Source organism: Hemiscyllium ocellatum, chromosome 31, assembly GCF_020745735.1.
Source record: "Hemiscyllium ocellatum isolate sHemOce1 chromosome 31, sHemOce1.pat.X.cur, whole genome shotgun sequence".
Lineage (NCBI taxonomy): Eukaryota > Metazoa > Chordata > Chondrichthyes > Orectolobiformes > Hemiscylliidae > Hemiscyllium > Hemiscyllium ocellatum.
In genome coordinates, this window is record NC_083431.1 from 13,049,450 (window position 1) to 13,062,818 (window position 13,369).

At 39.3% G+C, this 13,369-nt stretch overlaps 1 protein-coding gene across 11 annotated transcripts in view; it reads left to right on the plus strand.

Moving 5' to 3' along the window:
• Positions 1-13,369, plus strand: part of LOC132830290 (kinase suppressor of Ras 1-like) — a 205,434-nt gene that overhangs the window by 123,739 nt on the left and 68,326 nt on the right. For all 11 annotated transcript variants that reach the window (XM_060847854.1, XM_060847856.1, XM_060847857.1 and 8 more), the window contains one exon: positions 11,387-11,527. In XM_060847854.1, coding sequence (XP_060703837.1) covers positions 11,387-11,527 — 141 coding nt within the window. The remainder of the gene's footprint in view (positions 1-11,386; positions 11,528-13,369) is intronic.

Below are 13,369 nucleotides of genomic sequence, written 5' to 3' on the forward strand. Positions count from 1 at the left end.
ATTTTTTGTTTGGTCTTCCCAGTGTAGAAAAGATTGTGAAGCATTGAGAGCAGCAAATACAGTATAGTAAACTGACAGCGGTACATACATTATTGATTCACCTGAAAGGAATGTTTGGAGATTTGAACAATAAGAGGAAAGGAGATAAAGAGGAAGTTGTTATGCCTCCTGCAATTCCCTGGGAAGAGGCTAAAATATTGGCTGTGATTGAGGAATATATGATGGAGTTGTGAAGAATATGGACTCTTCAGAATACTGACAAGTAGGGAAGAAGATGAAGTGTTTGGCATTATGTTGGAGCTCATGGAAATGATTAGTGTGATTCTTTTGAATATAGGGGCTGGAAGGGTGGAAAATGAAAAAAGTGGGAACTCTATTGTGTTTCAGGAAAAGAGCATGGGAAATAGTTGGACATGATTGAATGGGGATGGAGGATTCCTCTGTTGAGAAAAAAGGAAGCCATGTCAGAAGTGGGGCTATTGTGAAAAGTAGGATTGTCAGGACAAGTGAGATGATGAAATGGGAGAATGGAATGGAAGCAGGGTATCTATTCTTGTTCAATTCAATTTTAATTTCTGTTCATCAGATCTTTACTAGCTTATTAAAGGATTGGACACTCTGGAGGCAGGAAATATGTTTCCGCTGATGGGTGAGTGCCGAATCAGAGGACACAGCTTAAAAATATGGGGTAGACCATTTAGGACAGAGATGAGGAGAAACTTCTTCACCCAGAGAGTGGTGGCTGTGTGGAATGCTCTGCCCCAGAGGGCAGTGGAGGCCCAGTCTCTGGATTCATTTAAGAAAGAGTTGGATAGAACTCTCAAGGATTGTGGAATCAAGGGTTATGGAGATGAGGCAGGAACAGGATATTGATTAAAGATGATCAGCCATGGTCATATTGAATGGTGGTGCAGGCTCGAAGGGCAGAATGGCCTACTCCTGCACCTATTGTCTGTTGTTTGTCATTTGTAGCCTTATTTTATTTCTATCGGTTTAATGCCAGTGATGCTCAGAACAGAAAATAAAGTGTCACTTTTCATGCAAGTATAGTTAACACTTAAAATTGGAGTGCAATTGAAAGCTATGAATAAAACACTCATCTGCTCTTTTCAAAGTGTGAGTTTGTTTGATTCCTTGTCAGACCTTTCCATCATTTCTACAAATAATTTTCTATTGATATTTTCTATGCCTCACTGATTATAATTGTTGATTTTCAATCCAGGAGATTGAATTGAAGCTACCTGTTGAAATGCACAATTTGATTTCAGCAGCATGTTAGATTGCTAATGAGAGATGTTCTAATGAACTTGTTCAGAGATGTTATAACTGCCTGTGGGGCATATGGGACTCAATCCTGGGTCCATGCCTGAGAGGTAGGGGCACTGTCTATGTGCCACAAGGGCTGTAAGATTGTTGGTGATTGTGGATTGAAGCCAGATGGGTATATTTGCTTAATCAATGAGGGATGATTATTGTAATTGCTTTTTGCAATGCTTCAAAAAATAACCTAAATTCCTCCCCCAGAGAAATGGCCAGTTACTTATTTTTCCCACTTTGGAGCTGCTGGTTTCCATCTTTTTGTGTGGTTAATTTTTGTTTCAAAATTGAGAGGTTCCAATTTTGTGTTTGTATGAATTATTTGCAGGTTCCGTCTATGATCCAAGAATTAACCCCAATTCTTGTTCTGTTTGTGTTGCGGGCCCTGATGTCCTTTCAGCCCCTGTCCAGCTGAGCCTCTCTTACATTAACATCAATGTGCCTATTTTATCCCCAAAATCCATAATTCTTGGAGGTTCCTCTGCCCTTGATTCTACATCCTCCCCATGTAGAGACCAACATGACCTTCACCTTCTTGAATGTTTTGAGAGATTCCCCCATTCTCCAATATGCTATTGAGTCTCATCCTACTCCAATTATCATCATCTCTGACACCATTCCCTCAGTGACCCAGTGCAGTAAGTTCCATCCCCAGATTTGAACTGTCCACTGTCTATGGGACGGACTGTGGCTTAGACCTCAGATTGACTTGACAGGACGTCCTGGACTGATCTTGTAATACTGTTACAGCAGATTGTGCAGTTACTGAGATGCAAATGTGTGCAAATAGTTTCTCAAAAAAAAACTAATGATATGATTTTGAACTTGTCAGAAAACTACATTTTTTTTGATATAGTGAAAATCCAAACTTTTTCAACTCTTACCATCTCTGAGAGGAAGATTCTGGCTTTTGTCTCTGTTTATCAATTTTACAAAAATTACTTATGGGTATTTGCATGAGTGATTTGCATCTTTTTCTCATTGCCTAGAGAGCATTTGACATTTCTGTGGAGCTGGAGTCACATGTAGGCCAGACCAGAGAAGGATGGCAGGTTTACTTCCCTGAAGGAAATTAATGAACCAGATGGGTTTTTATTGCAATAGCTTTTAATTCCAGATTTTAAACCTGAATTGGTGAGACATTTTATTAAATTCCATTGTGGGATTCCATCCCATGACACCAGGATATTACCCTGATGGTTTGGATCACTAGTCTCAGTGATATTAACGTTATGCCATCACCTCCCCACATTGATACTGCATGTTTACTCACATTGCTTCTCTCTTAATGGTATGAAATTGTTAAGTGACACATTCAACCACATACCTTGGGTTGACAAAGTTGGGGTGATTCCACAGCAGATTGGTGAGCCAAACTCTTGGTTCTTTCCTTGGATTTTAAATGAATATAGTTCAGTCCTGCCGAATAATAACTCAGTGTTGGATATTTTAATCCTACCTGGTATATTGTTGTACTAAGGAGAATTAGAAATTAAGTATCTAATTCTGCATTTTTTACATAAGTGGTGCCTACACTTCTAAATGTATTTTATTGACTGTAATGTGCATTGAAACATCTGGTGGTTATGGAAGTGCTCAGTATGAATAGAAGTCTTTTTAAGGGCCTGTTCAAATAGGACTTAAAAGATGAAAATCTTTCACTAGAACACCAGCAATTCAAGAAGTCAGCTTGCTTTGTGGCAATTTCTGTGGCATTTTTGAAATGTACTAATCTGATTTATTTTTAAAGGCCTTATGGTTTAGCAAATGATTCATTAAAAATATTAAGTAGAGCAAGTATAATAAAAACCAGTTATGAATTAGCATTCTTTAATGAAATGTTGGTTAATTTTTAAACTCTCAAATTTGAGAGTACAAGTTTGTGTAGTTGTCTTATGTTGCAATCTGATAAATTAACCATAAGGCCATTCCACAAAGCATGATTTTCTGATCTCACCCATGATGTAGTGAAGGTGAGTTGGTTTATGTTATCCTCATATGTCATTTTATAGCTGGCCAGAGATAGATCGGACCTGGTTGTTTGCTCATGTTTAGAGGTTGATTCTCAGATTTTAAAAACAGTGGAATGCAGAATTGAATAAAAACTATCCTAGTTTAGTAAGTGCCCCAATGATACTGTCACATAATTTGTAAAATCTTTGTATGATTTTGCTGTTTATAGACAAATAAGAACATAAGAACTTGGAGCAGGAGTAGGCCATCTGTTCCTTCAAGCCTACTCTGCCATTCAATAAGATCATGCCTGATCTTTTCATGGACTCGGCTCCATTTACCTTACTCTCACCGAATCCCTTACTTTTTATTGAACAATAAAGGAATTACCTTAATTTTAAAAACATTTACTGAAGTAGTGTTAGCTACTTCACTGGGCAAGAAAGTCCATACATTAACAACCCTCTGGGTGAAGAAGTTCCTTCTCAATTCAGTCCTAAATCTGATCCCTCTAATCTTGAAGCTGTATCCTCTTTTCCAAGCTTCACCAGCCAGTGGAAACATCCTCTCTGCTTCTATCTTATCTATTCCCTTCATAATTTTATATGTTCCTTTCATATCCCCCTTAATCTCATGAATTCCAATGAATATAATCCCAATCTATTCAGTCTCTCCTCAAAAGACAACCCCCTCAACTCCGGAATCAACCTAGTGAACCTCCTCTGCACCCCCTCCAGTGCCATATATCCTTTCTCAAGTAAGGAGACCAAAACTGCACACAGTACTCCAGGTGTGGCCTCACTAGCACCTTATACAGCTGCAACATAGTCTTTCTGCTTTTAAACTCAACCCCTTTAGCAATGAGGAACAACATTCCATTTGCCTCCCTAATTACTTGTTGTATCTGCAGAACAGCCTTCTGTGATTCATGCACAAGGACACCCAGATCCCTCTGCAGAGCAGCATGTTGCAACTTTTTACCATTTAGGTAATAATCCTGTTAACTATTACTACTACCAAAATGTATGACATCACATTTATTTACATTATGTTCCATTTGCTGGACCTTTGCCCACTCACTCAATGTATCTATGTTCCTCTGCAAAGTTTCACAGTCCTCTGCACACTTTGCTCTGCCACTTATCTTGGTGTCATCTGAAAACTTTGACACCTTACACGTGGTCTCCAACTCAAAATCAACTATTTAAATTATAAATAATTGCGGTCCCAACACTGATCCTGGAGGCACACCACTAGTTACTGATTGCCAGCCAGAATAACACTCCTTTATTCCCACTCTTTGCTTTCTGTTAGTCAACCAATCCTCTATCCATGCTAATACTTTACCCCAATGCCATGCATCCTTGTCATATGCAGCAGCCTCCTGTGTGGCATTTTATCGAAGGCCTTTTGGATACACCACATCCACTGGGTCCCCATTGTCCACTTTGCTTGTAATGTCTTCATAGAATTCCAAAAGATTTGTCAAGCCTGACCTGCCCTTCATGAACTCATGCTGCATCAGCCCAACGGGGCATGTATTAAATGTTGTCTGGAAAGGTTTCACTTAGCTTGCATGTTCACACATGAGATGTGAAAGTGAAACTATACTTTCGAAATCTTGAAGGTAAATGTTGCTATGACTGAATGTCAAATATACTATTAATATTTACAGTTCAATATAATATTAGTTTGCACAGTGATTTCAAATGAATACAATTACATATTTGCTTCTGTTACTTTTGAAATAATTTTATTTTCAAATTGTCTTTGAGTATTTGCTTTTGCGGGCTGGGGACTTGAACTTAATAATAAAGTAAAGGTTTGCAAAATATGAACAAATTAAATAGAAGCAGATATAGACAGACTGGCTTCCTAAGCCTGCCCTGCTGTTCACTCAGATCATAACTGATCTGTTTGTGTTTCTATTCAACATTCTTATTTACCAATAGTAACCCTTGATTTCCTCTGCCAAATAAGAATCAAAAATATTCAATAATTTTGCCACCACTGCCTTCTGAGGCAAGTTGCACGATTGTGCAACCTTCAGAAAATAACTCCCTTCATCTCTGTCCTGAAGGATGACTTTTAATTTTAAATGGAATCCTAAAATGCAGAAAGAAACTATTTGACCCATCTTGTCTGCACTGACCCTCCGAAGACCATCCTGCCAAGACCCATATCCTCACCCCATCTCTATAATCCAGCATGGGTTTTTGTTTTAAACCATGGCCAACCCACCTAACCTGCACATGCCAATAGGACAATGTTTAGCATGATTTAACATGATTTCCTTTTTACAAAACCATGCCGACTCTTCCCAATTTCCTTGTTTTCTAAATGTGCACCCCCAGGTATTTCAGTGAGTCCCTCTCTCACTGCACCCCCCAGGTATTTCAGTGAGTCCCTCTCTCACTGCACCCCCCAGGTCATCTCCTCTGCACAGAAGCTCTTCAGCCACGTTCTCAAACAGACCCGTTACCACAGCCACATCTCCTTCCTCAGCACCTGCCTAAGGAACCGACTGATCCCACACGGACTCCCCTCCCCCCACCTTGTCTCAGTCGGTTCCCTCAACTCAGCACCGCCCTCCTAACCTGCAATCCTCTTCCTGACCTCTCCGCCCCCACCCCACTCCGGCCTATCACCCTCACCTTGACCTCCTTCCACCTATCCCACCTCCATCGCCCCTCCCCCTAGTCCCTCCTCCCTACCTTTTATCTTAGCCGGCTTGGCTCTCTCTCTCTTATTCCTGATGAAGGGCTTATGCTCGAAACGTCGAATTCTCTATTCCTGAGATGCTGCCTGACCTGCTGTGCTTTGACCAGCAACACATTTTCAGCTGTGATCTCCAGCATCTGCAGACCTCATTTTTTACTCGAAGATTTTAACCTACTGCGAATCCTCTTACAAGGATGCCTTCCTTGAAGAAGCTCTCTTCCTCCCTCTACAAGGATTTCAGTGAGTCCCTCTCTCACTGCACCCCCCAGGTCATCTCCTCTGCACAGAAGCTCTTCAGCCACGTTCTCAAACAGACCCGTTACCACAGCCACATCTCCTTCCTCAGCACCTGCCTAAGGAACCGACTGATCCCACACGGACTCCCCTCCCCCCACCTTGTCTCAGTCGGTTCCCTCAACTCAGCACCGCCCTCCTAACCTGCAATCCTCTTCCTGACCTCTCCGCCCCCACCCCACTCCGGCCTATCACCCTCACCTTGACCTCCTTCCACCTATCCCACCTCCATCGCCCCTCCCCCTAGTCCCTCCTCCCTACCTTTTATCTTAGCCGGCTTGGCTCTCTCTCTCTTATTCCTGATGAAGGGCTTATGCTCGAAACGTCGAATTCTCTATTCCTGAGATGCTGCCTGACCTGCTGTGCTTTGACCAGCAACACATTTTCAGTTCTAAATGTGTTGCTCTATTTTCTCTAATGATCAATTCTAACATCTCACAACAAATGTCAATTAAACTGGCTTATAGCATCCTGTTTTCTGCCTTCCTCCCTTGAATAGATGAGTGTTTATGCTACTTTCCTGTCTGATGGATCACTTCCTAATATAGGGTGTTTTGAAAAATTAACACCAATATATCCACTTTTGTATGAGCAACTTCTTCTTTTAAGGTCCAAGGATGAAGTGCATCTGCATCTGGAGATTTGTCATCCACAGCTTCGTCAGTTTGCTTTGTACCTTTTCCATGATAATTTGTAATTTTGCTAAATTACTCATGTCCTTCTTCCTCCTGATCAACAGTCATTATTTGAATGATTTTAATATCCTCTGTAATGAGGACAGAAGCAAAGTATTTGTTCATTTCATCTGCTATTTCTTTATCTGTCATTAACTCTCCATTCTCATTCTGTAAAGACCAACACACGTGTTTCCTTTAGAAACCTGTAGAAACTCTCAGTATCTGTTTTTACTGTAAGAACTGTGCTGTTTCATTTTTGCAGTCCAGATTTTAAACGCAATGAGAATGGTTTGTAATAACAGGGGTTTACTAGGATGTCTGTGTAATTTCATGGCAAGGAGTTTGGAATCTAATGTGAAATCTGTGGCTATGGGTTCCTGCAATATGCAGATCAGTACCAAAAAGTTGTTTACAAGTGAAATTGCTTGGTTCTCTGCTATCTGCCAAAGCTGATTTTCCAGTTGATATGTAGATTAAAGTCACCATGATTATTGCCATCCCTTTATCATAAGCATCCAGTATTTTTTCTTTGTCTCACATTGTGGTTAGTGTTGGGGCCTGCAGACCACTCCCAGTAATGCTGACTTTCCCCTCTTATTTCACATCTCCACCTGAACCCATGTTTCTGAATGAAGGTCACTACTGCCCATATGTCATCGGTGCTACCCCTCTACCTTTACCTAGCTTCCTATTTTACTTGAATGTCATATACATGTCCATATTCAGGACCCAATCCTTGTCTTCCTAAATCCCTGTCTCCGCAATGGCTATCAGATTATAGATATTTATTGCAATGTGTGTAATCAATTTGTTTACTTTTTGAATTCTATGCACGCCAGAGTCTGTTGCTTTATCTTTTTATTATCTTTATAGCTCTTGTCTTAATTGTTGGTGGATTCCTAGGTTTTCTACCTGTGTCCCTTCTTGCTGTTTTCTGACCCTCATTTCCCATTTGAGTATTTTACTTTCTTACCTTGTTTCTATTCTTGATATGCTACATCTTTCCACATTATCGCCTCCCATGATTATTCCGTTTTCAACTGTCTACTTCTCTGGTTATATAGTACAACCCTCATTCTCCCCACTATGGGTACCAGTGGCCTATGAACAGGAACCTTTTCTCACACGCCAAACTTTGAGCCATATATTCATCTCTTTAAATTGAAGTAGCCTAACCCAATTTACTTGAGGTTAAGTTGATAATCCTAAGATTATAACCACTGATGTTCTGCTTTTCGGTTTAGCACTTCATACTCTACGCAGAACCTCTTTCTTAATTGTACCTATGTCATTGATACTTACATGGACCCATGACCATTGGTTCATCCCCTCTCCCTCTGCAAATTCCTTTTCAGCACTGAGCAGAAATCCCGAACACTGGCACTAGGCAGGCAACTTGTCCACCTGGACTCCTGCTCTACTGCAGAGAATTATGTCAGCCCCCTTCACTATACGATCACCTCCTACTACAATATTCCTTTTTGCTTTTGCCACTTGATGGCTTCCTATATGATAGTGCCATGATCAGTTTGCACATCCACCCTGCAACCTTTACTCTCTCATCCAAACAGGTTGAGAGAACCTCAAGCCTATTAGACAGTTGCAGAGTCTAACATTCTGGCATTCCCATCCTCTGGGTGCCTTTACCTCTCTCACGTGCAGTCACACCCTCCTGTCCCTGACCAAATCAGAAGACCTTACATTTAAGTGTGCTTATCTCCTGATATGAAGAACGCAGGTAACTCTCCCCTCCCTGATGCATCACGGTGTCTATGGTTCATAAACCCCGTGCTGATCCTGCTTGAACTTCAAACACTTACTAGAAATGTATTTGCCCTGGATCACCATGATATCCAGAAGTTCCTGCATGCTGTAATCTTGACATATCATCTGAACTGGCATTCATAAGCGAACAGTTAAAACAAAAATCATTATGTTGCCTTTTATATATGTTAACTTTGCCACCAATTTTTCATCCATCTGTTTGGTCTCATTGTGACACAAGACCGGAACTGGTAGGACTTGAACCTGGCCCTCTGGTTCAGAGGTAGGGACACTGCCACTATGCCACAGACCCTATGCCACCAGTTTGTATGCTATGTTAAAATGAAAAATTAGTAAGTATTTTACCAGTTACCAGAGCCTCATCAAACAGCAAGCTCCTTTCTCTGTAGTAGAGCAAGAACCATTTCCAATTAGCTCTAATAGATCTATCTCGATCATTGAGTAAATCTGCATTTTGCATCCATGAACATATACAATTTATGATGGCCTGCTTAGTGACTAGGCAGACAACAGAATGGGTAGTACACAGTCTTAGTGCAACTAGATTGGTGGTTACAAAGTTAAGATATTTCATGTGCGTGTTTAATTTTTCAGATTTTTAAAAATAAAATCAATTTTTTTGCAACCTTTCTAGGACACTAACTATATTAACTAAAGAATAGATTACAGAGCTATTTGTTTTCAATATACATTAAGTCTGAAAATATCAAAGAATTTCATACAGTTATTAGTTAGAATGATCTGGATTTTGTAGTCAATGATAAACAAATGATGCCAGATACCCATGGATTTGCAACAAACAATTACAGTTCAATCTATGGTTATTAGAGAGGGAATTTTGTTTGAACAAGTGCAGTGTCTCCCTTAACTGATAAATTCAAAAAATCCTCCCTGAATCCATAGTTTAAATTGAGAGATATATCTTCAAACCAATGTTAAACCCAGTATAGAAAGCAAAGTAGAAAGAAGCATGGGATTGAGAAAGAGATAACAGGAATAAAGGAAAAAGCGAATGGAGCGTTTTCAGCGTTTCCAGTATTTAATGAAAATGTGATTTTAATGAAGTCAGCCAGGTGGACCTCATAGAATGTGTTTCCTGATTGGGCTACATTAACAGCCCCAATCAGGTTGACATGTAAGAACAGGAGTGTCAGAGGATCTGTTCACTCAGAGAGCTGGCTCTGAGGGAACTCAGTGTAAATTAAGGGTGACTTGGTGACGGATACTAGCCTCTGGAGTTGTTTCAGAAAGCAGTAACTCCAAATGGCTGATAAAATGGCCACTGACACATGAGGAAATGGGCTGGTGACTCACCATGACGCAATCTTCTTCTCCATCATGTGCACATGGCTTGGAATGTCTGCTTGCTATGCCATGTTTTCCTACTGTTGGAAAATGACCCTCCTGCGCACAGTTAACAGAGAAAAGAAACCTGTTAACCTGACCGGAGATCAGTTGCAAATGAACAGTCAAGTTGCCTTCTTTCATTTAGTATTTGCAGTATTTGAGATGTGGGATGAACCTTCTGGAAAATCAGATTTTTTTTCAGCCAAACCAACTTCTTTCTACTGCCAAGCTCTGTCTGTACCTGTGTGCGCCATTGCTCTGTCCTGTAGTGGTGGCTTTTATAATAAACACAGCCTAATTAAATGTTGAAGGAATGATACTCCACACTTGTACATATTTCAGGATCAGAGAGGTTTTATGGCAATAATTGAAACTTATCGCATTGTTTAAAAATTGAATGGTCATGCCTAACATTTTTTTTCTGGTGTAGGTGATTATCTTGTGGTTAAGTGGTCCATATTCCTGATCCCTCATCATTTGAATGCTGAATTTCACAATGCATTGGTCTTGAAATGCAACTTCTGATTCAGCAGGACAACTGGGACCAAATTCCTGATATCTTTGCTTCATTGTATGTATGGATATCGGGCATTCTGTCTGGTTGTTCCAGTAGTTAACCTTGCTGCAAAATCCAGACTATGCATCCATTAAATTCCATTTTTTTTAATGTAAAAGTGGTTGTTGGAGAATTTTCTTTTCATATGGTTTGGAATCTGTTATCTTTAAACATTGTAAAGACATTTATAACTTGAGTAACATGCAGCCTTAAAACTTTTACTGTTCTACCCCAGCATCCATTTTCATTCTTTAGTGGAGTGCTCCATTTTTGCTTCATAGTCACATGTTTGTTTGACTTGTTAACTTTTTAAAATTTTAAAGTTTCAGATTATTTGATAATTAGTTGAGAGTGGGCAGTTTTGCTAATATGAATTTTTACCCATCAAGAACTGTGCTGAAATTACCAAGCTTGTTTCACTAAACAGCAGAAACCAAAGATTAAAATGCTGAACACTCTGGAATTAGAAAATAATTGTTCTAACCTATTCTTCCGACTAATTCTCCCATTGTTACCACTTTAGGAAATTCAAACTTCAACAGTTGCATTTTAACATATTTCAAAAAAGACTTAAAAATAGGTATCATGCTCATTCTGTTTCGATATACTGTGATATTCCATACTCCATTGTCGTGTACATTTGCAATTGTTAATGGATTGTTCAAAAAATTTTCAGCTGTAATATTTAATTGGTGGTTCGTACTGACTAATGATAGCTCGTTTTTCATTTTTTCAGGTGAAACTTGTCAAATATATTAGTAAGCAGTTACAGTGCAAACACAAGGTACCACCCAGTGAGAGAACATCCGAGCTTGAGAGATATCCCCGACTAAGTGACTGGTTCCGGACCATAAACCTAAGAAAAGAAATAATACAAGTAAGTTTATTTTTTTCTCATCTGTTTATATTACGTGGAAAACAATGTAATGTCTTGTGTTATAGTACTGGTCTGATAAATTGCTTGGCCAAGTTGAAATGCTTACTTACATTGCCATATTGATGATGATCAATTAATGCAGAAGAATCCTAACGAAGCTGGCATTAGAGGGTTGTTGTATTTGACATAATAGTTCTTCCTTCCTTTATAGCATTTCCAGACAATTTCATAGTTCAATTTGCTTCACTCAAATTAATATTTTGTAATTGGTAGTCATAACTTATTGAATTAACACTGAGTCACAACATCCTGTGTCATATTGGGCAAGCTATCAGCATAATTTTCTATTGACATTGTGTGGTGTTAATAAGTTTGGACTTGCCTAAAAACAAAAAGTGCTTTAATAGCTACTTAGATGACAGGGACATGTTAGCTGTTGCCATAGGATTGTTAAATTTTTATAAAGTTCCTTTTTTTTTGGAAGATTTGTATTTATATTGAATTCTTCACAACCTCAGTGTCTCAAACCTTTTAACACACAGTAAAGTATGTTTGAATTGTAGTCACTGCTACATTGTAGGAAACATGCTTTCCAATTAGTACACAAGGAAGATCCCAGACAAAACAATGTGATCATCAACAGACTATCTGTTTTCATGGTGCTGGTTGTTAGCAAGACCATTGGAGAGGCTTCCACTGCTTTTCCATTTAAAATATGACCAAAGAATCTTTACTGTCCACCTTAGAAGACAGGTGAGCCTTGGAATAATGTCTCACCTGAAAGGTAGCAAGTCCAATGAAACACGCATACTGCGTTGCAATGTCAGCCTCCGTTCTTGCACTCAAGTTACAAACTTGAAACCACAACCTTCTCTCAAAAGTGATAGTTCCACCCATTGAGCTGTGGCTAACAGTTTAAGATTTAATTTTAATTTTGGTGTGATCTCAGTCAGTCCTATTCTGTTCCAGGCTGTCGATGGTGTTAAATCTAAACCAAAGACTGGTATTAATATTTAAGCAACAAGTCACTGCTTCCGTCTTGTTTACAGCATTTGCAAGTTATGATCAGATCAAATGCTTTGATGTGCATTCAGTCAGCCTAAGTGACATTCAAGTACTAAAGAGTGTCTGAATAAAATACTTATTTGCAGACATCTAAATTTCCTGTATATGTCCTAAGTATGTAATGATATACATGCTATTCACAATAATCTAATTGCTTCCTTCATATTTTTGTAACTGTTTTGTTTTCTCTCCCTTTTTTAAAGGGGAAGGTGGGAAGAGTGAATGAGTTGATAGGCAGCGAGAACTTGAACTTCCTTTGCTGCCTAGCAGTGTCCTTCATTGCCTTCATTTGTGATGATTTAAAAACAATCTTGAACCTAAATATTGAATACTTGTTGGGGTATTTGAACACATAGGACTTGATAGTTGAAATGAGCTATGTAGCATCTGTAAAGTGCATTTTCAGCAAATGTCACTTGGGGTTAGAATTGTACTAACTAGCGCAAGGTTAGGTTTGTGCCTCAAACTGACCACAACATGTCTACTGCTAAAGCCACAAGTTGGAGCGTTTGTACATTAAGACATGAGCAAAGTGGATAGTCTGGTTGAAACTTTTTCTCTCATCCAGATAAACTTTATTAGTTCACTGGAATCTGTAGGTTTGTTCTGGCATCCTAAGTTTGCCATCAGTCATAATGTTTGATGTGAGCTGTAAATCATCTGAAATGGAAAGTCAGTGTTTATGCTAAGATGGTGCAGTGTGATAGTAATATGACTGCTGATGTAAGCATTTAATAATGAATCACTTGGAACAGTTCTGCTATGGGATGACCCAAC